The sequence below is a fragment of the Copadichromis virginalis genome, linkage group LG3 (genome assembly GCF_057382275.1).
Source record: "Copadichromis virginalis isolate Kocher_CV1m ecotype Utaka linkage group LG3, C_Virginalis_male_GT1.1, whole genome shotgun sequence".
In the NCBI taxonomy this organism is placed as follows: domain Eukaryota; kingdom Metazoa; phylum Chordata; class Actinopteri; order Cichliformes; family Cichlidae; genus Copadichromis; species Copadichromis virginalis.
The window spans coordinates 8,033,202-8,060,733 of record NC_140620.1 but is presented as its reverse complement, the minus strand read 5'-3'; the positions used below and the strand labels follow the sequence as shown (position 1 = coordinate 8,060,733).

General features: G+C 40.9%; 1 protein-coding gene and 1 pseudogene across 2 annotated transcripts; both read left to right on the top strand.

The window, feature by feature from the left end:
• Nucleotides 1-15,619: 15,619 nt before the first annotated feature.
• Nucleotides 15,620-17,516, top strand: LOC146712560 (E3 ubiquitin-protein ligase TRIM21-like). The gene has a single exon (XM_085452126.1). The coding sequence runs from the start codon at nt 15,626-15,628 to the stop codon at nt 17,348-17,350; it is 1,725 nt and encodes a 574-aa protein (XP_085308252.1). The 5' UTR covers nt 15,620-15,625; the 3' UTR covers nt 17,351-17,516.
• Nucleotides 17,517-22,032: 4,516 nt separating this feature from the next.
• LOC146712559 (putative C-type lectin domain family 20 member A) lies at nt 22,033-24,170 on the top strand (annotated as a pseudogene). Its single transcript, XR_014915975.1, has 4 exons — nt 22,033-22,036; nt 23,004-23,060; nt 23,213-23,551; nt 23,787-24,170. The product of XR_014915975.1 is annotated as a putative C-type lectin domain family 20 member A (transcript).
• Nucleotides 24,171-27,532: the final 3,362 nt, after the last annotated feature.

Genomic DNA, 27,532 nt, shown 5'->3' with positions numbered 1-27,532 from the left:
TCGATCCAATTTTACTTGCAACCGCTTGCAAGAAACTGTCAGTGTTTGAAACGGACTCAGGCGCAGATCAGAAATCCTTGGCAAAATAGAGTGCGTTTATTTACAGTTAAACACAAGGTGGGAATATATATAGTGTGGCAGGGAGAGGGATCCGGTGCTCCGGGGGAAACAGGGATTAATGTTATACAATCTCCTCTCCTCGGCAGATTCCAAAAACACACAGGCTCGCTCGGGTCCAGGGCAGATCTATACACACACACAGAAAGTTGTCCAGGTTAGAAACGATCTCTAACTCGCAGATTCAAATTCACCAGATTCAGAGAGACTGACACTGATGGCTCAACAATCCAGTGAAGAAAGACACAGGTCCACCATTAAAAATAGTGCTCCAATCAGCTGGGATCGGCTGCAGGTGTGACGGTGAGCACAGGTGCATGAGCCTGTAATGAGCCCCGGCAGAGGAGAGAGAGAGAGCAAAAAAACCAAACAAAACATGTTGCCTATCACAGAGTCAGCCAGTAAGGCACGGGGACCATGACAGAAACCCAATACAAAATCCTACACTGCCTATACATCGCCTAATGTTTTATATAAGATCACACCTCATGTTTGGCTCCAAAGGGACCCCGGATATTTTCTTCTTGGCCTACCCTCAAAAGAATTAACATTAAATTACTTGCAGCACAAACTATGTGATAAACTATTGCTGTTAGCTAGGAAATGTATTCCCATTAACTGGGTTAAGGATAGCTTTATGTGACTTTATGGTACAGGGAATTATTTAAAGTTATTCCTCATGAAAGAACTGCTGCTGTCTTAGGAGGAAATGAGGATCTGCTTCTCCATGTTTGGTCCCCTTTGCTTTTTTTTTGCCAAATGATCTGTCCCAACTGTTAAGGGGAGGTTGTTGCTTTTAAGATGTCGGATGTAGTTTTTTTTTTCTAAATCTGTGGGTAAATGGATGACAAAATATTTTTTTTTTCTTCTTTTATTGTTTGTTTGTTTGTTTGTTTGTTTGTTTGTTCTTTCTGATTTTTTCTTCTTTTCTTTTTTTCCCCATATGCGCTTTTGCAAAGGTATGTAATGACTTTAATGTATGTGATTTCCTTTGGGGTTTTTTCTCTTGTTTGTCTGCTTTGTTATGTTTTTATGCTTTTCCTGATGATGAATAAAAACTGTTAAAAGGGGGGAAAAAAGGATTACGTCGGCATCAGAGTGATCCAGTGATAGTTATCAGTACAGACAGCGTTATGTTTATATCCTCAAAAATCAACAGACTCATATTCATGTTTGTGTCACAGAGTGGTGACCTGTCCATGTGTACCTCTGCTGTCAGAGCCCTCCCCTGCTCTCACACCAACAAACAAACAAGGAAGTCATATTTAGATATTAGAAGGTAACTTCCTCGTTCTGCTTGTTGGACAGTCCACTGTTTGAAGTTTCTGTCCTTTTTCCAGAGCTTAATGTAAACAAGTCCTTTCATAACTCATATCTACACTGTGTCTTTGTGTCAGTGGGGAAGTCTGTATCTTAAAATTCAAATACTGAGTACAAAGAGAGAGTGTGTTAGTACAGATGGTTATTTACTGCACAGCTGTCTGCATGAACACCAGAGAAGAACCAGATGTAAGTTTCAAACCTGCAGGCTCATTTCATGTCTGTGTACAGAGGTGCTGTGTGGACCACATTTGAAACATTGCTTTTTCTTCATGGACAATTTTAAATAGATGATCATTAATTAATAGTAATCATAAATTTATTATAGCAGTGTATGATAAGCTAGATATCTATGTTTAATATAAAGTGCTGACATGCGTGTCATGGTCTGAGTGAAGAGCTGGAAATTTCCATCAGTGCCTGAGCATCCTTGGATCTGCCCATGGGCAGGACTACCTCAGCTTCACGCATCTGGAGCTAATTGGGGCAATCAGGCCCAATGGCGTGTCCAGCGGGGTGGCCGGGGGGGGGGGGGGGCACAGGCCACCCCCCCAACCAGACTGGCCAGCCCAGGTGCCACCCCAAAGGCAAAACAATACAATTCAATCAAATATCAAATGTCCGATTATGTTTTCACGGTGAAGCTCAGATATCCGAGTGTAAGTGAATGCAGCATCGGCTTCTGCGCTATGTGCATCACGTTAGCAAAGGTAGGAGAGCCAAGCAAGAAAGAGGCACTGCAGGAAACAATTTTTCGGTGAAAGAAAACGAGGACAGAATAAATGTCCCGGTAAGTAATATTAAGTTTGTTGAGTTTAGTAAACTTCGGTGAAATTAGAATCCCAAGGAAAAAATAACACTTAAAGAATTATTGCAGCCGTCGAATATTTCTGACAGTTTGCTACTGAGGGCAGCTAACATAAGAGTTATGAGTTATAAGATGTAATCTAAGTCGTAACATTGCTGTATGGAGCTGCAGATTTGGTTGCAGGTTAACATAGCTGGACTGGCCATCGGGCATACCGGACATATCCCCAGTGACTTATTTTTTATTTTTTTTGTAATGGCATGAACAATGAGAGGTGGTGGATTGGCCAGATGCAGGTCGATGTGTAGAAATAACTCCGTTGTTTGGTGGTGGCTATGACGGGGCTTCCACAGAGGCAACAGGTGGATGAGGGAAGGGGAGGCAGGAGGAGAGCCCCGAGGCAGCCGCCAGTCCGAGTGTCAGGTGAACTGAACTTCAGGTAAGAAGTTATGACCTGCAGTCTATCTGGGTCAGATATAAACTAAGTTTAGGTGGAGTTTATTTTCGTTGTGCTGACTTTTTACCGTCAGTTGCAATAACTCGTACTGCCCAAGCTAGCATGACGGAGTTTCTGTACAGCTGTTCAGTTGCTATGATGTTACTGATAGTGAACTTTATTTTATTCATAAGGTTAGTAGAGTTGCCAACGGCTCCTTAAAAATGGAATGGTCCCTCATTCAGAGAAAATATTACACGTTTCGTATTGAGCTGAGAAGAGATGCAGTTTGTCCCGAACTTTAGCTAGAATGGAAAAAAGACACAAAGCTGGATTTATTCTGTCTTTATGCTGCACAGCTGCCTCTTCTTCTCTCATCTCCCCCTCCCTCTTCTGTTGCTGCTTCAATCATGAAACTGATCAATGATCAGCTGATCAGCTTTTCTCTCTTGTTTGTTTATCGCCCACTTTGCGCCAGAAAGAGGAAACCAGCAGATATTGCGCTTAACAACAGCAGCACGTTTAAGCTTGATCAGCTGTTGTTAGAATTTATTTAATATTAATTTCTAGTATCAGCTGATGTTTGCTGGAGCCACAGCTGTAAAGCTGCTGGTCATGATGTCGGTTTAGATATGTGGTGAGAGGGAAACATGAAGATGAAACCAGGAGATGTCCTTACTGAACCATCAGAGCTGAACAGGTGATGGAGAAACAGGTTTACCTTTTAGGTCACATGAATGAGTTGAAGGGAAGTTATGAACTGTTTCTGAGAGACAAATAACACCAGGATCCTTTTTTATGTAGCTGACAGCTGGTAACTGTGCAGGGGCGGGTCTAGCAAAGTTTTGCCAGGGGGCCAGGTAGGGAATTAACAGGGAAAGGTGGGGCACAAAGAAATACTTTCTTATTCTCATTTAAAATATCTCGCTTTTATTAAATAATTATCTAAATCTTACAACCAAAGTTTTTATCTGACGTAAAATGTATAGAAATCATACATATACCAACAAGACTGTACATCACTGTCACAACAGGGTTTGTTTTCATTCAAAGGCTTTATGGCTTTACTACCTGGGGGGCCGGTCTGTAGTCAAAATGCCCGATTTTCTGTCCCAGTCCAGCCCTGCAGGTTAATACTGGCAGTGTCACCATGCCAGCTGACTGGATTTCATCATCAGCCAGTGTTGTTCTTTATCAATATTACCAAAGTTTACCATAAGGCAGCAGAGAAAGTATTTACTTGCTTTCAGGTTTTATTCAAATGTTAGTCTTTTCAGTTGTTTCTCCACTTTTTTCCTGTTTCAAAATCAAACACCAGTTTGTGAGAAGATTATCTTCTTTTTTTAACAGGCAGATAAAGTTTTACATTGGCTAATTTGTCAATTGTTTGTTACAAATGTTCGTATTTTAATATTCAAAAATGTTTTTGCCCAAAACATATGTGCACTATATGTCAGTAAAAATACTATGCAAATATTGCTGTCCTTGAATGCTGAGTAAACACTGACAAAGCACTGATTGTATCTCTTGTACTTTATCAACGCAGTATCTAAAAACTTTGCACCGTAGTGGTTAAAATCTCATTCTAATAAGAGTTAAAAGCTCATTCGGTTATTAGGTTTACAGGATTATTGAATTATGGTTAATGGTTGGTAGAATTTTTTTTTTAAACATTATCTGCCACCCTTCTCCAAATCTGTGCCCCTACCTGGCCCCCCCAACAAAAATTTTCTAGACACGCCACTGATCAGGCCAAAGGGGATTTAAGCTCTGCGCTGTCATCTCCTTCCTGCCAGTTTGTTAGCTACCTGATGTTGGTAACCAGCACTCATGTTCATGGTTCTGCTTTCAATTAGATTTACTTACCTTGTTTCTTGTGCTTCAGGTAGTGATGTGTCCTGTGTGTCGAAGCTTCGAATCGTGCGTCGGGTAATCGCGGGGGCGTTTTTCTGAAGCGCATATCGAGGCTTGCGTTGATTACGTATGCAGTGACGTTCGAGGCCTCGCGGGCAGTCCGTACCACGTGACTGATTTGGGAACTGGTTCACCGGTTCGCGCCAGATTCGAAATAAAATGGGCAGCAAAACACAGCTGATTCCCTCATCACATCGTGTTGTGGAATTGGATTACGTACGTGCTACATAGCTACTGGAGTACTGGACACAAATTTCTTTATCCAAACTTGTATAAACTTGCTGTGGTTTTTCTTGCAACCCCTGCTTCATCTGTGCCCTGTGAGAGGATATTTTCAAAAGCAGGAGAAATCCTCTCAAAAAAGAGGAACCGTCTTAAGCCCAGCACTGTGGAAAAGCTGCTATTTTTGAATAAAAACAAATGAAAACTTTTCCCTAGTGTCATGAGCACTGTTATAAAGTCACAAGCACATTCACATCACAACTCCCTCCCTTTTTGTTTCCATGTACATTCCTGTGTTAAGCTGCCAATTTATTATACACAAATATTAATTAAATTAATATAATATAAAATTAGTATAATATTAAATATAACTAATATTTAGAGTTCAGTTATTGGTGTCATGAACAATAGTAATTCCTTTATTCATTCAACTTGAAGTGCCACACACTAGTTTGTGTCATTATTGAGATGTACATAAGAATGATTACACAGTTACACAATCATCCCAAAAACTGTGTACTGATAGTTTCCACTTTCTCTTTTGTATCACACACACTGAGACAATATTCGGGATAAATAACCATGAAAACAATTTATTTATTCAGTTTAGAGGTTTACACATCACATCATTATAATCATTGAGCCCGTTTCACTTGAATTGTCCACTTGATGGCGCAGTAGAGCAAATGAATCATCACAATGCTTCGAACCATGAGTCGACCAGTTGGATGGGAAGCTTCAGTTCATCATGAGGCTTCATCTCACCATCACTAGCTTCAGGACTTTTTTTCCAGTGCCGACTGCCACTCCACCACTTGGATCTCGGTTCATATCCACTCACTGGAAAATATCTCCAAACCTCACCTGCCTACCCTCCTGCTCGCTCACCACTTTGGATCCAACGGACCCCAGGTCAGCCGTTTCACCTTTTTCAAACCCTAAAGAATTACATCATCTCCTCCTCAATACTGCACCTCCACCTCCTGCAAGTAAGCTGGAAAGACTGTTATACTCACCCTCTCTGGCAATCCACTTGAACACAGCTCTAACTGTGCTCTCCTCTCTCCCCAGTGTGACCATTACTTACCTGCCCAAGATCCAGTTGGGTTACGTTTGTGCCACTCTGATAGTTTCACGGCCCCGTTTCCACGCCACAGTTTGCCACATCCCGGTGTATTCACCTTTGTCACATATATTGTTCATTCAGCAATAAATTGTGTTAAAACACTCTCTTGCATCTGCTCTGGGTGTCTGAATACTTAATATATTATCATGCTTTTTACAACTACGTGAATGTACTGTTGCTGAGGAAGTAAAATGGACTGGACTGGGAAGCGCTGTCGGTAACCAAAGTGAGAAGGACAACTGGAGTGTCAATGAGGGTCGATTCATCCAATGCGTCCGCCTGGAATAGACACAGTATCAATGGTAAATGGCCTGTATTTGTATAGCGCTTTACACATTCAGTCATCCACCCATTCACACACACATTCACACACTGGTGATGGCAGCTACATTGTAGCCACAGCCACCCTGGGGTGCACTGACAGAGGCGAGGCTGCCGGACACTGGTGCCACCGGGCCCTCTGACCACCACCAGTAGGCAACGGGTGAAGTGTCTTGCCCAAGGACACAACGACCGAGACTGTCGGAGCCAGGGCTCGAACCGCCAACCTTCTGATTACAAGACAAACTGCCAGCTCTTGAGCCACGATTGCCCCAATTAAATAAGTAAGGTTGGTTTGAGAGAATGTGACAAGCATGACCTGTAATCTAGCAAAACATTCAGCAGTGTAGTGGGTTACTTTGTAACGAGTTAGGGTACTCTACTTTTTTTGAAAAATGTACATTAACGTGTTAGCTTCTTGCATTACATAATTTGTATTTTTGTTATTTTTCTAAAAAATAATTTTTTATTTCATGACTTTATCTCAAAAAGAAACTAAATCTTGACTTCAGCCTGGTTTTTGGGCCACCTGCAGCATAGCCATAGTGCTGTGATACGCCTGTGCCCTGCTCCTGACCTGTGTGTGTTTGTGTGTGAGGGTTTTCTAAAGAGAGGGTATTTTGTTTGTACAATTTGGTAGCTGCTAGGGTATTAAATTGTATTTTAAAAAAATCCATAGCATTTTATCTTACTGGCAGAATTTAAGTAATGCAAAAATACACTTACATTACATGTCTAAAAGAATTCTGGGTCCTCCTCCCGCTGGTATACAGGAAGGGCACGAAGTACTGCAGTGCGTTTCACGTTGATATCAGGCGCCTCCTAAAAAGGGAAAAGAAAAGTTCATTTAACGCAAAGTTTTCAGGTGTCATTCTTTGGGGAGAATACATGTTTATGAAACTGCATGACATCAGACTCTACTAAATTTTGGAGACTTTTCTTTTAAGATACAACCTTTCTGTCTCTTGTGACAGAGAGTCTGTTTCTTAATCATTTGACAAAAACCCTACACAGTATTTTAAAATAGTGTTCTCCAGATCAGAGCTGTAATCTATATAGAACATGGGGTTCAAAGCAAGGAAAAATTGTGTGTTTATCAGTGAAACTTTTAATTTGTGTTAATTTTATCATTATCAATATATGAAATCTTCACCTTAAGGGACTTAATGAATGGTTTCTTCTAAAAATTAGAAATGATTGAGTCATTTCACATCATATGAAAATATTAATTTTTAATACAAATTTGGCCCTACAAAAATGGAAACTCAGTAACAAAGATAATGGAGATTCTCTAAACACGAGCGAATATCACAGTAAAATTGTTGATTGTGATTTACACATTGTATCCTCAGTGATTTGGTACAATTATACAACATTTTATAAGAACTGAACAACTGATGAAACAACTTACTTATGTGACCACATATGAAGTGTTATAACTTACCACAAAAGGTGAACTGTGCCACTGACCCTTGGTAGATCTGCACATGATAAAAAAAAAAGCATTATAAATACTAACACAGCTATTAATAATTAAACTGGTGGGGTACATTTAAGATGTTAATGTCACAAAATAAAATAGACTGGTAGAAAGAAGTACAAGGAAATGGTAATGGGGGGAGCCATGAAAATAGATCTTTTCAACATGATTCAGTGTGACAAAGCCAGGGCATGATTAAAAAAAAAACAGGTTGTCACGGTCCTGGGTCAGTGACCCAGTGTTTTGAGTTTCTTGTGCCTCTGAGTTTTTTGTATTATGTTCTTAGTTCTCTTTGTTGTCCCAGCGTATTCTTTATTGTAGTGTCTTAGTTTGGTGTTCTTGTATTCTGTTTAGTTCTGAGTATTTGGTAGCTGCCCTCTGTGTTTCTTAGTTGCTCTGTCTCCCCTAGTCTAGTTTGCATCTGTGCTAATTCCTGTTTTACTTTGAAGGTCTGTGTCTCATGTGAGTGTATCCTACTTTGCTCCCTTGTCTCGTCAGTTCTGATTTCTCCCAGCTGTGCTCTCCTTCTGTGTCTCATTCCCCTCGTTACTTCCCAGTGTATTTAGACCCTGTGTTTCTCTGAGTCAGTGCCGTGTTGTCCCTCAAGCTGTGTGTTTCCTCGTGTGCCTCTCTGCAAGCTGTGAGTTTATATTTTCCCAGTTTAGTTTTGTATGCTCGTTTTCTGTGAGCAGCAATTAAAGCTGTGATTTTGAGTTCATCCCCTGAGTCTGAGTCCTGCATTTTGGGTCCAACTCCTGTCTGCCGCACAGCGATTCATGACACAGGTCTTTTAACCTAAAAATGTTTTAATGGCCATGAAGAAAGGTCTCTTCAATAGCTCTTTCAACTCACCTGTGTTTACTGTCTCCACCTGAAATTAATTGCAGTCTGAATTTTTTTTTTTCTTCTGTCTTTTTGTCTTCGGTCTTCAGCCTTGGAAGGAAAAAATAAAATTGAAAACCTTATCAGCGCACTAAATATACAACACCTTGCTATATTTCAATTGTTTTAGATAGAAGTTGCCACTGCTAGCTAAGTCACTTTTGAATGATGCTAATGAGAAGAAAAAAAAAAAACCTGCCGAACAATGAGGCTGCTGTTGTAAAAACGCCAACTTTCTTGCATTGGCAAGGGGTCGTTAAAATATCACTAAGACCCTTTCTTTATGTGTGATTCTTAGTAAAACTGTGTTTTAATCGGTTAAAACTGACGACATAATCTATGTTTGAAAAAGAGCGTGAACAACTATTCACCACCTGGGTCTGTGCTTTTTAACACAACAGCGCATTCGAAAACAAGTTATTGGCTGCAACATACTAATATACTTGCTTTTTTACGGAAAAAATAAACATAACGAAGGTTCCGTTTTACTTTTTTTTTTTTTTTTTTTTTTTTAAATGACATCAGAAACAGCAGTATGCGACATTACGTGATGGCAGAGCTTCAGTTCATCCTTTGTCATTTTTTTTTTTTTTTTTTTTTTTTTTTTAATAAATAGGACAGGGGGAATGAATGAGAGAAAGAGGGGGAGAGAAAGAAAGAAAACCAAGGGGGGGGGGAAGAGAGAGAGAAAAAAAAAAAGAACTCCTGGGTCACCTGTATGGAGAAAAAAAAAAAAACAAACAAAAAAAACAAACAGAGGAGACAGCAAACAACAAAGAGCAACATAATAATAGAGAAAACAAAGCACCATCACAATAAACTAGCTAGTCATAGATATCAATATTTACTAAATAATAAACGATATTGTGCAGCACGCAAGATAGACAGCGCACAGTGTGCTTTGAGGTAGCAGCCAAGAAAGCTTTAGTCCGCGTCTGTGAATACCCATGTGTGCATACCTGTGTGGATCAGCATGCTTGCATTCCAAAGGTTTCTCCATGTAATGATCTGCTAGGGAGTGTGGGGGGGCCACAGCCCCGTCCTCCAGGGTGTGAAGCGGGTATGGAGGAGATCAAAACTCCAGACATCCAGAGGCCCCCAGAACACAAGAGACCAAGGAAGACCAACAGAGGGGCAGCCGCGCCACTGTCCCAGTAAGAGCTGAGGAGAGTCCCAGATGAGGGCTCGCCCAGCAGCCGCGGAGCAGAAGTCAGGGGGAGTTGCAGGTTCCGTTTTACTTACAAGTTTCTCCAAATGTGCTCTCCAGTAGCTCGAGAAGGGCAGCCATGTTGAACAGAATCTTCTGTCAACGTCGTTCAGGTTAGAGAGAAGACGTCATGACGTCCACATGCGGAGCTCGGAAAAAAAACAGTTACTCAAAAATCATAATTAAGAAAGCAGTATTTACTCTTAACTTCTAAGCCATGTACAATTATAACTGTTTGAATCGCTAACCGAACAGAAAAGTTTTAAGTTGTTTCAACTTTGTGAGGAATTTCAATTGTTATAGCCACAAACTTTATAAGTCAGGTAGACTGTTGGGGTTTACAGTGTAGACTTAATAGTTAATATATACAGTAATGGACTTCTATACATTTTACATCAGATTAAAACTTTGGGTGTAATATTCAGATAATTATTTATTAAAAACTAGACATTTTAAATGAGAATAAGAAAGAAAAGTATGTCTTTGTGCCCCCTTTTCCCTGTTCATGCCCTATCGGCCCCCCTGGCTAAACTTCACTAGATCCGCCTCTGCACAGTTACCAGCCGTCAGCTGTAGAAAAGGATCCTGGTGTAGAAAGTAATATTAAATAAATTCTAACAACAGCTTATCAAGCTTAAACGTGCTGCTGTTGTTCAGCCGCTGGTTTCCTCTTTCTGGTGCGAAGAGACGGACTCGCGACAGAAAAGCTGATCATTGATCAGTTTCATGATTGAAGTGGCAGCAGGAGAGAGAGAGAGAGAGAGAGGGGGCAGTCGCTCCATATATCGGTCGTTAAGCTTAACATGGGAACGCTTTACAAACATTCAGAGATGAACTTACACACTTGCTTTACTTTTCTCTGGGATCACTTCCTCGGAGATGAAATGCCGGATTGCTAGCGAGGCTCCAAATACACACAGCAGCTCTATCACGTGACCACACTGCTCCCACGTGCTACGGTTATGAGCCGAGTTACGCAGTGTCGCAAGTTTTGTGAGGTGCTTTTTTGATATTTAATGGATCAGATTACATTTTTTATTTCCCTCCGATATCCGATCCAGTAATTTACGTTAGTGTCGGACCGATACGTAATATCGGATCAGTCCATCTCTAGTAATAAGGCAATGATTTTCTTTTCTTGACTCTTCTGTGATTTGAAAATCATTTACACATGCTTCTTGATGTCAGCAAATCCAAACTGAGAGCATTGATTGGGAGAGCTCAGAGCCATCATACCCACCCAGGTGTTTTGGAGTCTCCACTGAAGGCTGAAGATGTCGAATCTCTACACCTTGACATTGATCCCCTTGTGCCTTCATCTAGTTTTGGAAGAGACATTTCCTGGACCGCACTCTCACATGCTCTGTACCTACATCACCATCTCTGAGAGTCGCAGCTTGGCCCGTCACAGGGTGAAGTTATAAGAACGTCTTATTTTACCAAGTCCTCTCTCAGGTTCCTAAATCATTGATGGCACTGAGATAGTTTTTTACAATAATCTCTTCTTCTGTAATATAAGAACCTCTCCTGCTTTTAATGGTACTTTTCATTACTTCCTGTTGCATTCTCGTCCCAAACAGATGCTGACGAGCTGACACAGTCACATGGAAGAGGGAAAGAAATCTGACAAAACTGTTTGTAATGATTTCAGTGAACCTCATGTCTAACAATGACAAATGTATAAAATAAATAAAGATAAAAGTAACACGTCCTCTTTAGTTTTCTGTGTTACTAATACTCCATTGATCAGATGTGTGGCTGGATGAGGCTCCTAAACATGATGAAATGCCCACAGTGGGAGGCCTTTGTCATCACATGCTTGAACTCATCATATGTTTGCATATGCTGAACAGGCAGTGGGACTGTATTACTACATGCTGTAACTGTTGGGTAGCAAACTGCATGAACACCGTACTGAATATGACAGGTGTGGTTGAACTGCACGGACACTCTGAAGCTTCTCCTCTGGCAGGACAGGAGTGAGGCCTCGTCCTGTGAGCCGCTGTGAGGATGTACTCGGGGAAAGGTCACCGGCCTCAGGCTCTTCACCTTTTTAAAGACAAAGCAGTCATTTAGATAGAAGATTGGACAGTGTTCACCTGCACAAAGAGAAATTAAATTAAATGTCATTACTGACAAACACTCACAGTGTTTTCTACAGCTGTGGCCAAACATTTAGAGAACAACAAGTGCTGCTCTTTACACACTTTTAGATCTTTTTGTCAGATGTTTTCTGAAGGATAGAAACTTCTATGTTTCTACAGCATGTGATTGATTATATTTGCTCAGCTCTGAGTTCTAATTGTAGCTGATGAGAAATGACTGAACCATCCTAGTGACAGCTCTGGATCTTAGACTGTAGGATCCACAGGAAGTTTCTAAAGATGATGACCCCGAGCGTGTTTCTGCTGTGCTGATGGATCTCCACGGAGCGTCCTGACTCTGTGTCACATGTTAGCTTCATGTGGGTCAAAGGTCAAAGCTGCTGACTGTCAGGAAGCTTCAGAGAAGATCAGACAAAAACGAAACACAAAGCTGAAGATGAAGCAGATCTACATGTGACTGTTGATGGTTTCAGATGTAATCAGTGTCAGGAATAATCAGATCAACATTTCAAGATTTCAAAGCGTTTATTGTCATATTTACAAAGAAAAGCATTTCTCTGTGCAATGAAACTCTTTCTTTGCTGTCCACACACAGATGCAGGCTAATATATACAAATAGAACAAGATAAAATACAAATACTATGAATAAATGAGTGGAGACTAAATTTAAGTGTGAGGTAGATGTATGTGCAAAGGAGCTATGAGCTTGATATGAAAGATGACCTGATGTGCAAACATCACTGTTAAAACAGGTCAGCTGTTCAAGAGTCTGATAGCAGTGGGAAGAAGGAGTTGAGTCTGGATGTTCTGGATTTTGAACTTCTGAACCTTCGTGCTGAGGGTAGAACTGTGAACAGTCCGTGTTGGGGGGATGTGGGGTCTTTGAGGATGGCTTTCTCAGACGTGCTGCTAACAGGTGAGTCTGTTACCTGGACTGGACTGAGTGAGCTGCTGTGTCACAGCTTTATCAGTGACACACTCAGCATGTGTGTGTGTGATATGTCACAGTACTTGAAACACACATGAAAATATATTAAAGGTTGATTCTTTTTTTCTTTTGGTTTGTGGAACAAAAATCAGCAACGAAGAAACGCGAGTGTAGAAGTGCAACAAACGTAAGCCGGCTCATTTGACGCAGTGACGCTTGAAAAGGATTTGCGCACCTACATCATTATTTACGGTTTAAGTTGTGCTGCCTTCAGGTGCACCTGGTAAATTCAGGAATCTCTACTCCAAACCACAGCAGGTTGTTTTAGAGGCTTTTCTGGGTTAATGTTGGTTTGTTGGCAGAAACATGTCTGTGATCGCTGTGTTGTTCTTTTTGATGCAGGATTTCATGTAACTCGGTGCTAAAATCATAACAATGAAGTTGAACAGTTCTAGTGCTCATGCGTCAGCTAGCATGCGTCAGCTAGCATGCAGCCTGTTTCAGTTGCTCCTGCTTTTACTCTTTACTCTAATTTTTTCTTACTTCTTTCTTTGTCCTTTACTGAGTGTGTCCATCTGTTTAAAAGCTTTCTTTTCAAACATGTGGATCGAGAGAGTTTTTGTTCTGCTGTTGCTTTCACTGAGGAATGGGAGCGCAGCACAGCAGCTACACACCAGAGATCAGCTGAGCCGCCTGATGCTGCTGTTGCAGATTAACTGGTGTCTCAGATTAACTGGAGACGGTCAAACAGATGTGTGACAGACTTTAAGGAGCTGCTGCCAACAAACCAGCAAATAAACACTGAATATTTCATGTGTGACATTTGTGAGGTGGCCTTAAACACAGTCCGTCAGTCTTTTTGCTGTTGAACAGTGAAATATTAAAAACTGTCTCGAGTTTATTTGGTGATGTTCTCGTGCACGAGGCGAAAAAGGAAATCCAGGTGAGTTTCTCCTGATCACCTGAGGCCGTCATTACTGTGTGAACCCACACACCACTCCTCCCACCCGCTGCACACAGTCACTGAGTACAGACCGGCTGATTCCTGTAAAGGGAGAGGCAGGAAGAGGCGGAGCAACACCTGAACAACAAGAAGCCAACGTCATTTTGCAGAAGGGAAAGTGTGAGAGAGCAGCAGCAGAGCTGCAGTCGAGTCCTGTTTGTCTCTAAAAGAAGATTCACTGGAGTCCATCAGGTTCCTCTCAGCAACAGTGGTGAGTGCAGCTGATCACACTTCCTGTTTCTACACAAATCTTCACTCTGTTCACTTCATCAGGACTCATCACAGTCACACTGGATCCATAGAAATCTGCTCATGTAACCACAGATCCACTGTAGGAGCATCAAGCTGCTGCTTCAGTCTCACTGTGGCTCTGCTCAGGACTGTGGACTCAGGCTGTGCTCTGGACTTCAGACTGACTCCACACTTCCTGGTTATTCATCACTTCCTGTTCCTCTTAGATTGATTCTGGATCTGATTGATCATAAGGATTACAGACGTGAAAACACCTATTTATTCTTTATTGATATAAAGCCTTTGATACTGTAAACCAGCAGATTTTGGTCAGTACTTCAAAAAGTCATTCACACATTTTACAAAGATTATCTGACTTAGTGTATCCTGTAAGAGTCACAGATGATCCTCAATCATTCAGAAAACAGTCGATGCTGCACTTTATAACTTTGTGTGGAAACATGAATCTCATTATTTAGACAGATGTGTTTGAATCATCCTGATAATCAGGCTTTAAACATGTCAGAGTTCCACACATCAGCTGTGATATTCAAGCTGACCTGGATCAAACATGTCATCAGACACAAACATAGATGATGCTGTTTAATCCCAAAGCTTATTTAAACAAACTGGAGGACAGAATTCCTCCTTAAATGGGATTTTGATCAAATCCACTGATCTCATTTTCACACACAGGCTTTATCATGGTGGCTTCTTCTCTACTAACATCAATCTTTGATTTGGACAAACAAATATGTGAAACACAAAAATAAATCAATGTTTTCTGAGGATCCAGAATAACATGAATGATGTATCCCAGCGAGTGACTGGAAAAGTTCATCTTCTTCCACATCCTGAGTTTGTGAGGATGTTCCAGTATCTGTGAGAGAAAACAGGACAGTTTTTACTGACGCACAAATGGACCAAATATACAGACACCTCTGAATAAACATGTTCTCATCAATGCCATTAAAATACTGGATCAACAGTTAATAACACATTTCTGAAGTTTGTGATTCATCGTCCTCCTCACTGTCAGCTCTACTGGAACAGTCACTGTTTAATATTAATGGCTCGTTGATCTGGACGTACAATAAGAAGTATTCAGTCACCAACAAGGTCGAAGTTTACTTCACAGTAATCGATGGAAAATATCCAACAAACTGATTTATTCAAGTATACAAATGATCTGGATGAATCTTGGACCTTCTGTAAAACAGAGAAACAATTTCACATCTTTGTAACGACTGTATTTATCTTCATCCCCAAACGTTGATCCTGTCCATCTGGACGCTGCACTGTACAGCAGACACTACGATGTTAGGTTTGTGTTTGGATGAACCAGTTTGTGTCTGAGTGTGTTGCTGGGTCTCCACCAGTTACTCTGAGAACTGAAGAAGCTTCTCTGATGAAACGTCTTCAAGAAACTCAAAGAAGTCCAGACGCTTTTCTCTCCAAGCTCCTCAGACTACTGACGCTTGTTTCTCTCTTTGTAAAATGAAATTTAAAGTGAATTTTGAATCAAATGTTTCTCTTCTTTCTCCCTCAGAGTGCAGACATGTCTGCTGCCAGCAATCTGCGATCTGAAGATCAGTTTCTGTGCTCCATCTGTCTGGATGTGTTCACTGATCCAGTCTCTACACCATGTGGACACAACTTCTGCAAAACCTGCATCAGTCAGCACTGGGACACTAATGGCAGAAAGAAGTGTCCTATGTGTAACAGAGTGTTCAAGAGACGACCTGAACTAGACATCAACACGTTGTTCTCTGAGATGGTTGCTCAGTTCAGACGTGAAGCTCAGCAGAAAGCCAGCAGCAGCAGCTCAGAGCAACAAGCTGCCAAACCAGGAGAAGTTCCCTGTGACGTCTGCACTGGAACCAGACTGAAGGCCCTGAAGTCCTGCCTGGTGTGTCAGACCTCCTACTGTCAGACTCACCTGGAGCCTCATCTGACAGTGAAACGTCTGAAAAGACATCAGCTGGTTGATGCTGTGGAGAACCTGGAAGGCAGGATGTGCACGAAGCACGATAAACTCCTGGAGCTGTTCTGTAAGACCGACCAGACATGTGTCTGCATGCTCTGCTCTGTTTTAGACCACAAGAACCACGAGTTTGTTCCTCTGAGAGAAGAATATGAAGGAAAGAAGGCAGAGCTGGAGAAGACAGAGGCTGAGATTCAGCAGATGATCCAGAAGAGGCGACTGAAGATTCAGGAGATCACAGAGTCGGTGAAGATGAGTAAAGATGCTGCAGACAGACAGAAAGCAGAAGGTGTTCAGGTCCTCACGGCTCTGATGGAGTCTGTTGAGAGACGCCTGAAGGAGCTCATGAAGGAGATCGAAGACAAACAGGAAGCTACAGAGAAACAGGCTGAAGGTCTCATCAAAGATCTGGAACAGGAAATCTCTGAGCTGATGGAGAGAAGCTCTGAGGTGGAGCAGCTCTCACGCTCTGAAGACCACCTCCACCTCCTCCAAAGCTTCTCCTCCCTGAAAGCTGCTCCACCCAGCAAGGACTGGACAGAGGTCAGAGTTCATCCACCATCATATGAGGGGACTGTGGGGAGAGCTGTGGCTCAGCTGGAGGAGACAGTCTGGAAACCCATGAAGAAGAAGCTGTTAGAGGCTGAGCTGCAGAGGGTGCAGCAGCATGAGGTGGATGTGACTCTGGATCCTGATACAGCTCATCCTAAACTCATCCTGTCTGATGATGGAAAACAAGTTTATCATAGTGATGTGAGGAAGAATCTTCCAGACAACCCAGAGAGATTTTCTCACTGTGTTAGTGTTTTAGGAGAGCAGAGTTTCTCTTCAGGCAGATTTTACTTTGAGGTTCAGGTTAAAGGAAAGACTGACTGGGATTTAGGAGTGGCCACAGAGTCGATCAACAGGAAGGGACAAATCACAGCGAGTCCTCGAAATGGTTTCTGGACTGTAGTGCTGAGAAATGGAAATGAGTACAAAGCTCTTGCTGGTCCTTCAGTCCCCCTCTGTCTCCATCCTGGTCCTGAGAAGGTGGGGGTGTTTGTGGATTATGAGGAGGGTCTGGTCTCCTTTTATGATGTAGGTGCTGCAGCTCTGATCTACTCCTTTACTGGCTGCTCCTTCACTCACAAACTCCACCCATTCTTCAGTCCCTGTCCTAATGATGGAGGTAAAAACTCTGCACCTCTGATCATCTGTCCTGTCAATAACATTAATCTATCCCCGATTTCATTGGCACTTGATTTCTGTTTTGATTCTGATTGAAGGGAACAAATGAACATATTGAGTGTAAATCCTCTACAGTCTCCATGTTTCTATAGAATCTGATCATCAGGACTCTGATTCACACTTTGATTCTCATGGAGTTTGATTTGAACAGAAGAAAAGTTGAATCAGGAAATGTTCCCACCAGAGGTGGAGCCAGACATTTGAAACACCCGGGGCTTAGCCCTAAAGGGTAGTATGCATGTGGGATTTTTTTTTCTTTTTTTTTTTTTGGGGGGGGGGGGGGGTAGAAATGACTGAAAGATTAATTGGCTCTGTTTCGAGTTTTGTTCAAAAAAGAATGACTTCATAGAGGGAAAAATATATATCACATGTGCAGGACACCTTAAACTAGTTTTTTAATTAAGCAGCAAGGCAGAACAAGATCAGGGCTGTATCAAGACACGAGGACTAAACCCCAGTTCAACCAGACCCAGAACTGATCCAGAATTAAAACAGGACTACAAGAGTTCAAAATCAGGACTACTGAGGACTTAACCAAGACAGAACCAGAATCAGAACTAGATGAAAGTAGTACTAAAAATCATCATAGACCTGCACAACACTTGTTTTTTAATTCTACCAAAGTACAATATTTAGATTGAGAAAAGTTTATATAATTATTTATCCTCGTTGTGCAAACAAGCTGCAGAACTTAATAAATATAGAATTTGAAAAATAACAAACCTAAAAAGAAACACTAGGTACGAGATACATGAGGACCTGTGATACGGTGATACTTTTGGTAAACAACCATTTGACTAACATGTGTGTCTCACCTGCTCTTGTTCATCTGTTCTGTCCTCGTTCTCCTCTCTCTCCCTCTTTGTGCTGACAATCATCAAATATACAGGTGAAACCAGATATTTACTCTTCAGATCAAAACACAAACACTTTTTTAATTGTAACATCAAATCAGACTAAATATTTTTTTTTAGATTGATAAATATATTATTTATCAATAACATATTTGTTAACTTTAAGAGTAAAGAGAGAAACTATCTGTATTTCTTAATTGCAAATGGCACCAAATTGTATTCAAACTGAGCCACACTTATGGAGCTCCACAGTTGTTTTCCTGGTGTTTTGGTTGACATCTCCTGATGTTCCCATGTCACAGAAACAGGCTCTGTGTTTTGCCTTATATGCATCCACAGGTGTGCCACCAGTTTACTCACATGGACTCTACTAACCTATCAGAAGCTTCTTCAGCTCAGAATGGAATCATCTGGAGTTTCTTATTAATTAACAATAAACTTAGTGTATATGTGCTCCTACATTTGATCAAAGTGATAAAAAATAGAAGCTCTGTCTCTCTTTATTCTGACATTTAACTAATTCAAAAGATATTTCAATATTTATCTAAAACAAAAGTTTACTCTAAATTGATGTTGTACAGTAAAAATGTTTTATGTTTTCTCCCAAGTAATGCCTCTAAAACACTTAAGTTGGCTTTATTAAACGTTAGATCTTTAGCTGGGAAAACATTTTTAATTAATGATTTAATCACTGAGCACAGCCTTGATTTTATGTTTTTAACTGAAACTTGGTTGGACCAAAGTAACAGTGGAGCTGTTCTCATCGAGACGACCCCTAACTACAGTTTTATCAGTGAGGTCAGGGCGAGCAGGAGAGGAGGAGGGGTTGCTGTCTTATTTAATGAATCATTTCAATGTAAGCAGCTATCTCCTGGAAGTTGTCAGTCTTTTGAATATGTGGCTTTACAGCTGAAGGCCCCATCCAAAGTTGTGTTTCTTAATGTTTACAGGCCTCCCAAATACTGCACAGACTTTTTTAATGACCTCAGTGAACTGCTGTCTGTGATCTGTGTTGATTTTGACTGTGTAATTATTGCTGGGGATTTTAACATTCATGTGGACAACCCTCAGGACAAAGGGACTAAAGACCTGAGTAACACTCTGGGCAACTTTGGGCTGACTCAGCATGTAACAGAGGCCACACATAATAGAGGACACACTCTTGACCTGCTGATCTCCAAAGGCCTGAGCATTTCAAAGGTTACTGTGTCTGATGTGGGCCTGTCTGATCATTACTGTGTTTTCTTTGAAAGTAAAATCTCAGCCCACACAAATATATCAACAACAGTGATCACAAAACGGTGTATAACTGAACACAGTAGTGCAATTTTTAACCAGGTCTTCCCATTAACACCTGACCTGTCCAGAGGGTCAGTCAATGAGCTCGTCAATAGCTTCAATGCTAACATGTTAAATGTAATGGACACTATTGCTCCCATTAAGGTGAAGGTTATCTCTGGAAGGAAAAAGTCTCCATGGAGAAACTCCACACTGGTGAAAAATGAAAAAAGAGAGTGTAGGAAAGCTGAGTGCAGATGGAGAAAAACAAACCTCCAGGTTCATTATGACATTTATAAAGAGAAACTTCACAATTATAATTTACAACTGAGGAGTGCAAGGAGGTCCTACTTCTCTGACATCATCACTAAAAACAGCCATAATGCTCGGGTCTTATTTTCTACAGTTGACAGGCTAACAAACCCTCCTGTGTCAGTGGCAGCTGAACTTCATTCGACCATGGCCTGCAATGACTTTGCCAAATTCTTCACAGAGAAAATCCAAAAGATTAGACAAGCAGTTGGTACATCAACAGCAGATCCAGGATATGTACTGTGTCCACCAAAAAACTGTTTAAACACCATGAAACAGTTTCACCCTATTAACAGCAAAGACCTGGAGGACATCTTAGGTCAACTGAACTCCTCCTCCTGCTGTTTAGATGTCCTGCCAACAAGTTTTTTCAAAAAGGTCTCAAAGACTTTAGAGTCAGACCTGTTACAGATCGTCAACTTTTCTTTATTATCAGGTGTGTTTCCAGAATCACTAAAAACTGCTGTAATCAAACCTATACTGAAAAAGGACAATCTTGACAAGACACAAATGAACAACTACAGGCCGATCTCAAATCTCCCATTTTTAAGTAAGATCATTGAAAAAGCAGTTTCTCAACAGCTCAGTTACTTCTTAAAACAGAATAATTGCTACGATGCCTTCCAGTCAGGTTTTAGACAGAACCACAGCACTGAAACCGCTCTGACCAAAGTGTTCAATGACATATGTCTGAATACAGACAGTGGAAAAATGTCAGTCCTAGTTTTACTGGATCTCAGTGCAGCATTTGATACAGTTGACCACAACATATTACTCAAACGACTGGAGAACTGGACAGGTCTTTCAGGAACTGTACTAAACTGGTTCAAAACATACGTAGAAAACAGGAAATACTTTGTATCAATAGGTAACTTCACATCTGAGCAGACAAGTATCACGTGTGGAGTTCCCCAAGGTTCCATCTTGGGACCCCTTCTGTTTAACATTTACATGCTCCCACTGGCACAGATTATAAAGAACAACAAAATAAACTACCACAGCTATGCAGATGACACACAAATATATATCACAATGTCACCAGGAGACCGAGGCCCTGTACAGGCTCTTGGTAAATGCATTGAGGAAATCAATGACTGGTTGTGCCACAATTTTCTCCAGCTAAACAAAAACAAAACTGAAGTAATAGTCTTTGGCGCCAAAGAAAAACGATTACAGGTCACCAGAGAACTTCAATCTATACATCTAAAAACCACAAACCAGGCGAGAAATTTGGGTGTAGTGATGGATGCAGACCTAAACTTAGAAAAACACATTAAGACAATAACAAAATCAGCTTACTATCACCTCAAGAATATATCAAGGATAAAAGATCTGATGTCTCAACAGGACCTGGAAAAACTAGTCCATGCATTCATCTTTAGTAGGCTTGATTACTGTAACAGCATCTTTACAGGTCTACCTAAAAAATCAGTCAGACAACTACAGCTCATTCAGAACTGTGTTGCTCGAGTCCTCACTAAGACCAAAAAAGTGGACCACATCAGTCCAGCTCTGAGGTCTTTACACTGGCTGCCTGTCCGTCAGAGGATAGACTTTAAAGTCCTGATGCTGGTCTATAAAGCTCTGAATGGTTTAGGACCAAAATACATCAGTGACCTCCTGACCCAGTATGAACCTTCCAGATCCCTCAGGTCATCTGGATCCGGTCTTTTATCAGTTCCCAGAGTCAGAACCAGACACGGAGAAGCTGCATTAAGCTTTTATGCTCCTCATATCTGGAACAAACTCCCAGAAAGCCTCAGATCAGCTGAAACACTCAGTTTATTTAAATCCAGGTTGAAGACTCACCTGTTCTCAGCTGCATTTGAATAAAGCACCAAATCCACACTTAAGCTTAAATTTCAAAACTTACATTTAACTACTGATTTTATCTACTGTTCTGATTTTATCTGTTTTGATTTTATATACTGTTTTGTTTGTTTGTTTGTTTGCTTGTTTTAATCAATTTTAAATCATGCTTTTTATTTGTTTTTGTTTCTAATGTCTCTGTAAAGCACTTTGAATCACCTTGTTGTTGAATTGTGCTATACAAATAAACTTGCCTTGCCTTGCCTAAAGTGTATGTAAATATCTGGTTACAAATGTGAATATCCTGCTGTGTACTGAAATCCCTCTTGTTTTGCATAGAAATATACTGAACAACATACAAAGCATAAAATAAGTTTTTATGCTTTGTATAAAAAAAATGAACTAAAAAAAAAAACTAACTAAAATTAACTGAATTTATAGCAAAAATGTGTTTAGTTTTCATTGATGTGTACGTGTCATACAATAGACGAGGGTGAAAATGAAGTTTAGTTTCCAGGTTTTTTCTTGCTGTGTCTCATTATGCCAGCAGGTGGCAGCACGTTAGTCGAGTCGTCTGTGTCGCTGCTCCGTCCACGCGCAGAATCCTGTCAGGAAAAGTCGGGAGAAAGCGCCAGAGTCCAATTTGGGATTACTTTGAATATGACTGTGTTTTGGATAAAGCAAGTGTCTTGTAGTGGAAAGAGAAAAATTATGAGGGACATTTCTAAAGGGGAAAAAAATCCCACAAACCTTAAAGTGCACTTGAAAAGCTCACACAAGAAGGCTAACCTAGCTTACCTTGAGAAGGTAAGGGAGCACACTCAACCCTCATCCCCAGAAACAGAAGCTAACCCCAGGCAAGGCAGCGTGATGCATCCCGAGACAACAGGACGGGGATATCTACATAACTGTGTGAGTCAATTGCCTTCAAAGAGTTTATCAATTCACTTGAACCAAAATTACGAACACCCGGTGCTGCAAGAGTTAATAGTCTCATTGGGGCCAAGATATACATTTTATAGTTGCCTGGTATCAATGGTTGTTCATCTGCCCTAATTTATTTATTTATTTAAAGAACCCATAGGTGAGTTGTCTGTCTCTGCGTGTTAGCCCTGCGACAGACAGGCGACCTGTCCAGGGTGCAGGGTATGGTAGCTGGAATAGCAACATACCCAAGGATGAGCAGAAGAGCATGACTGATATGATGAAACTGGGATTTTGTTACACTTAATTATTGCGAACACAACTAAAACTATAACTGAAACTAATCACAACTAAACTGAAAATAAGGATTTAAAAAAAAATAAAAACTAAACTAGCAAACAACTGGTAAAAACTAATTAAAACTGATATAAAATTGAAAATCTGAAGTCAAAACTAAATAAAAATAAAAACTAATGAAAATTGCAAAACTATTGAAACCCTGGTGAGGACAGTAGACAAGTGGGTAGATGTTCCATGGACTAACACTCATCAGTTCATCTGCTATGACGGTGAGAATATGTGGGCAGCAATATGATGAAACAATATTTAATAATGTTATAATCTAATTTATATTCTGTTTTACATCGTGTGTTCCTGAAAGAAACAGTTTGAAGAATGAGACAAATTAGTTAAAGATATTTTTGTGTTTCTGACTCGACAGAAACAATGAAAAACAACAAAACATTTCATTTGATTGAGACGTCTGTGACCTGGACTCAGGCTCAGAACTACTGCAGACAGCATCACACCGACCTGGCCAGTGGACTCGATCAGATATACAGTGAAGAGTTTAAGACGCTGCAGAAATCTATAGCCTCGTGGATCGGCCTGTTCAGAGACAGCTGGAGGTGGTCAGATGGGAGTAACTTCTCTTTCAGATACTGGGACTCATTTAATGATGGACTAAACAACAGGAAATGTGCAACGACTCTGTTAGAGAGATCAGGAAGATGGAGCTCTGCTGGATGTGACCAAAGAAAGCCTTTCTTCTGCTATGATGGTGAGTTTACACAGATTTATCTCAGCTGTTTGTCCAACAGATGAACTGCTGGACTCACTGAGAGGATTTAGGTCAGTGTGTTTCTTCAGCCACTTATTTCTGCATGTATGTTGAACTTCTGTCAGAGGTGAAGATGTTTAGCTGATGGTTGGAACAGAGATTTCTCTGTAGAGCGACTGATTCATCTGAAGAATCACTGAAATGTTTTTAATGGTTTCCTTGATTTTTATGGCAGATAAACTGATTCTGATCAGGGAAAACAAAACCTGGGAGGAAGCCTTGACTTACTGCAGACAGACACATCATGGCCTGGTTTCAATCAGCAACCCTGAGGAGCAGCGATGGGTCCAGGAAAGAGCCAAAAACGCCTCGACTCCTTTCGTGTGGCTGGGACTGCGATACTCCTGCTTTCTGGATTTGTGGGGTCGGTGACGAGCTAGTGTGCTATGAGAGGTGGGCTTCAGGGCGAAAGACTGAAGACTGTAGCATGTCTGCAGCCATGACCACAGGAGGGCAGCACGAGTGGGTCAGTCAGAGGGAGAATGAGGCATTTAATTTTATTTGTTTAAACATAAAGTCACTTCTTAGATTGACATGTACTGTAGAGTTCCTGGGGTGAACTCTGTTTGAAATGGGAGAATGACCAACAGATTATTACCTGTTATTACCAACAAGACAGCGTACATCACTGTCACAACAGCATTTGTTTTCATTCAAAGGCTTTATGGCTTTTCCTATACCTGGGGGGCCGGTCTCTAGTCAAAATGTCTGGGCCCATTTTTTGTCCCAGTCCAGCCCTGGGCACGACACGCAGTGAATTAATCTGAGAAGGTGCATCAAAAAATAAATGGCTGGGCCAGCGGTGCACATCGCAAATAGAGACTTTCAGGTGTTTGGACCAATGTTTTATTTTCTTATCAAAGCAGAAAGCTTTAATGAGCAGCTGGATTTGTTTCGCATTAACTGGCTGAGTTAATGCCAGTTAATGCAACATCGAAGCAGCTGGAATCCACAGCTGTGCGTGTTCATGGAGCTGCATGTTCACCTGCTGGACATCACAACCTGACAGGTTTAACTGTCTTCAGAACATTGCAGAGGCCTTATTGACAGTATTTGGCTCTACATGTCTGTGTGAACAGGTTTTCTCTCACATGAGTCCTCAGGTAGCCTCTGAATGCTGGACACTGGGAGACCTGTGTCTCTGAGTGGGAGACCAGAGATCACATTAACATGTGTGTCTCTGTATTAACAAACATGCCATATTGGCTTAGTTTATTTTTGTTATCATTGTTGTGAGGAGACCATAAAAAGCATTTGTATTTTCTGTTGTACAGTTATGGAGTTCTTGTTATGGATAAAAAGTCTTTTTTTGTTTCAAAATAGATGATAACTGTTCACTGATAGCTGCCAACATCTGCAAACAAATGTAATTCTATAAAGTTGTTCTATATAATGTGTAACTGTTCATATAGAGCGTTATTAAATTTATTGCTAATGCAATCATATGGCACACTCACTTCTGAGGAAATTTTAAATGGTACTCGCCATCAGAAAGGTTGCTGACCCCTGGTTTAGATGAACTGTTGGACTTCCAGACCAGCAGGTTTAGGGAAGTCTTTATGGGGTCATACTCTGACCCCCCCCACACACACACACACGCCCCCTGATATAGAGCAAAATATCAAGAGTGCATTTCATCATTTGCTCGGTAGGTTGTGCTCTTGCATTTTGTTTGCTCGAATGTTGCCTGGATTCAGTGGGAACGTCATGGTAAGAGACAAGTGGAACCAAGATCGAGTCCATTTGCTTTTTGAAGTTTGCAAAGACTGCTAAATTGCACCAGTGGTAGTTCACTCTTTGCAACATAGTAGCTGTTCTAAACAGATTTTTCATTTTTATTTTTAGTATGTTATTTGCAATTGGTGTTTGTTCTGGGAAAGATATTGCAGACTGAGCAATAATGCATTACTTGCATTTCTCATGGGTTCTAATGGGGGCCTTTCTTAAAATGACTGGTCCCAGTAACAAAGGCGCTTGTCGACTCAGAAATCGAGAGAAAACCAACAACACACCCGGCAGAACATTATGTTATTTACACGGGTGCACATAAGTGGTCCGCATGTGCGCATTCGCTGTCAAAATAAAAGATGCGCACCAGATAAGAAGTTGCAGCGCGCGTTTGCGTCCATATAAAAGGCTGTTTTTGTCCGCTAGAGTGGGATTTTCACGGCACATTCCACACCACATCTGTGCGTTCATCATTTGTTTGAAGCCAGCTCACCTCCTGCAACCACTTTTCCGAGAATACGTGCTTCTTTTGTAGTTCGGACTCCTTCTGACATTTCTTTGGAGGTGGAGGAACACCAAAGTAATTGCTTAAAGGAGCTTCTTCGACATCTTTAAGAGTTCTAAACAAATGTCTGTCCTCCTCCAGAAAATCTTATGTACGCAAACACGCGTTGCAACTTCTTATCTTGTGCATGTTTTTTATTTTGACAGCGAATGCGCACCTGCGGACCACTTATGTGCAGCCCTGGTTATTTAGCTCGTCATATCGCAGCCACAGAAATTCTTTTGTCCATGAAACCATAAAGCTGCACTTTCTTTTTGCCTTATAGTCTGATTTGTCATAACTTCTCCGTTTTGTGGTAAGCTTTTCTTTGGCTGTCACTTCTTCACCCTGACCTGTCTTATTTGGCTCAGCAGAACTAAAATATATATCGGTCTGTGAAGGTTCTCAGTCATCCAGGTCATCGTAGTCAAATATATATCCTGCTGCTTTTACACACAGACTCACATAAGCTCAGCGATTCTCTGCGCGATCAACCTCTCACATGTTTAAGCTGCGGGAGATTTCACTTGTCATGTTTGCATAGTAAGCTAACAATTAATAAGACGATGTCAGAGGAATTGGTGCACAAATTATCATCACTCACAGATCAGTGCTGTCCGAGCGATTGCAAAGTGAAAGCAAAAAACAAGCGCAAATTCAAACGCGACTTCAATATGTCACATATTGACAGTGGCTCACCGATGCCAATGACATAATTACCCAGCTACATTTCTGAAAGAATGCAAAAGCATTGACATATATTTTTCCTTCCTACAATAGCCCGACGGGCAGGGAAGAGATAGATTTTGGTAGCCCGACTGGAAAAATCGCTAGCCCCAGGACGTCGGGCTAGCGATTTTGCGAGCCCTGGTATTAAAGAAACATTTTAATATGCCTATATTTGGTTTTAGTTACAATGAATTTGAATTAATTTTATGTGGTTCGTCTGACTCAGTTTGTAGTGTTACAGTTATAATAGAACCCAAGTTTAGATAAGATAATATGTCTACTGTTGATACTTTATTACCTTAATAACTGAATGAATGAGCAGAAGACTGAAACCAAGAACATTCAACAATCTAAAAGTAGAGACTCTAATGCTTGAAAGCTTTGGCATCTAAAGCCTCTCAAACATATTTGTGCCCTATACACTAAGACACATAGTCGAACCTTTTTGAACATTTATCCCACACTTAGAAAGGGACAGTAGATATTGTCAGCATGTCCTTTTGTTAATTCACTGAAAAAGGAAGAATTAGGCAGGGAAATCTTTTTAAAGGACTGCTTCTTTCAGGTCTAGGGACATAATGGAAGATTGATTATATGTCCTTCTGGGTTTGTTAGTAGCACAGAACTACTTTTACTCTTTGAATCTCACTTTATTGGTTATTATTCAAAATCTCAAAGAGATTGTTAAATCCAGTTTATTATACTTCCGGCGCCGCTCCGATCTGACCGAGTCCTTTTTTCTCTTTAATATATTTTTCTCTGTTGTTTTGTGTTTATCGTTTTTGTTTTTCTATTGTGGACTGCTGTCCCCACAATGGAGCTCAGAATTCTATGGACAATCGTGTTCTTTATTACATTTTTTACGGCATCTGTGTCCGGAGAGCTCGTGGAGGTCCGACCTCCCATTGTTTACAGCAGGG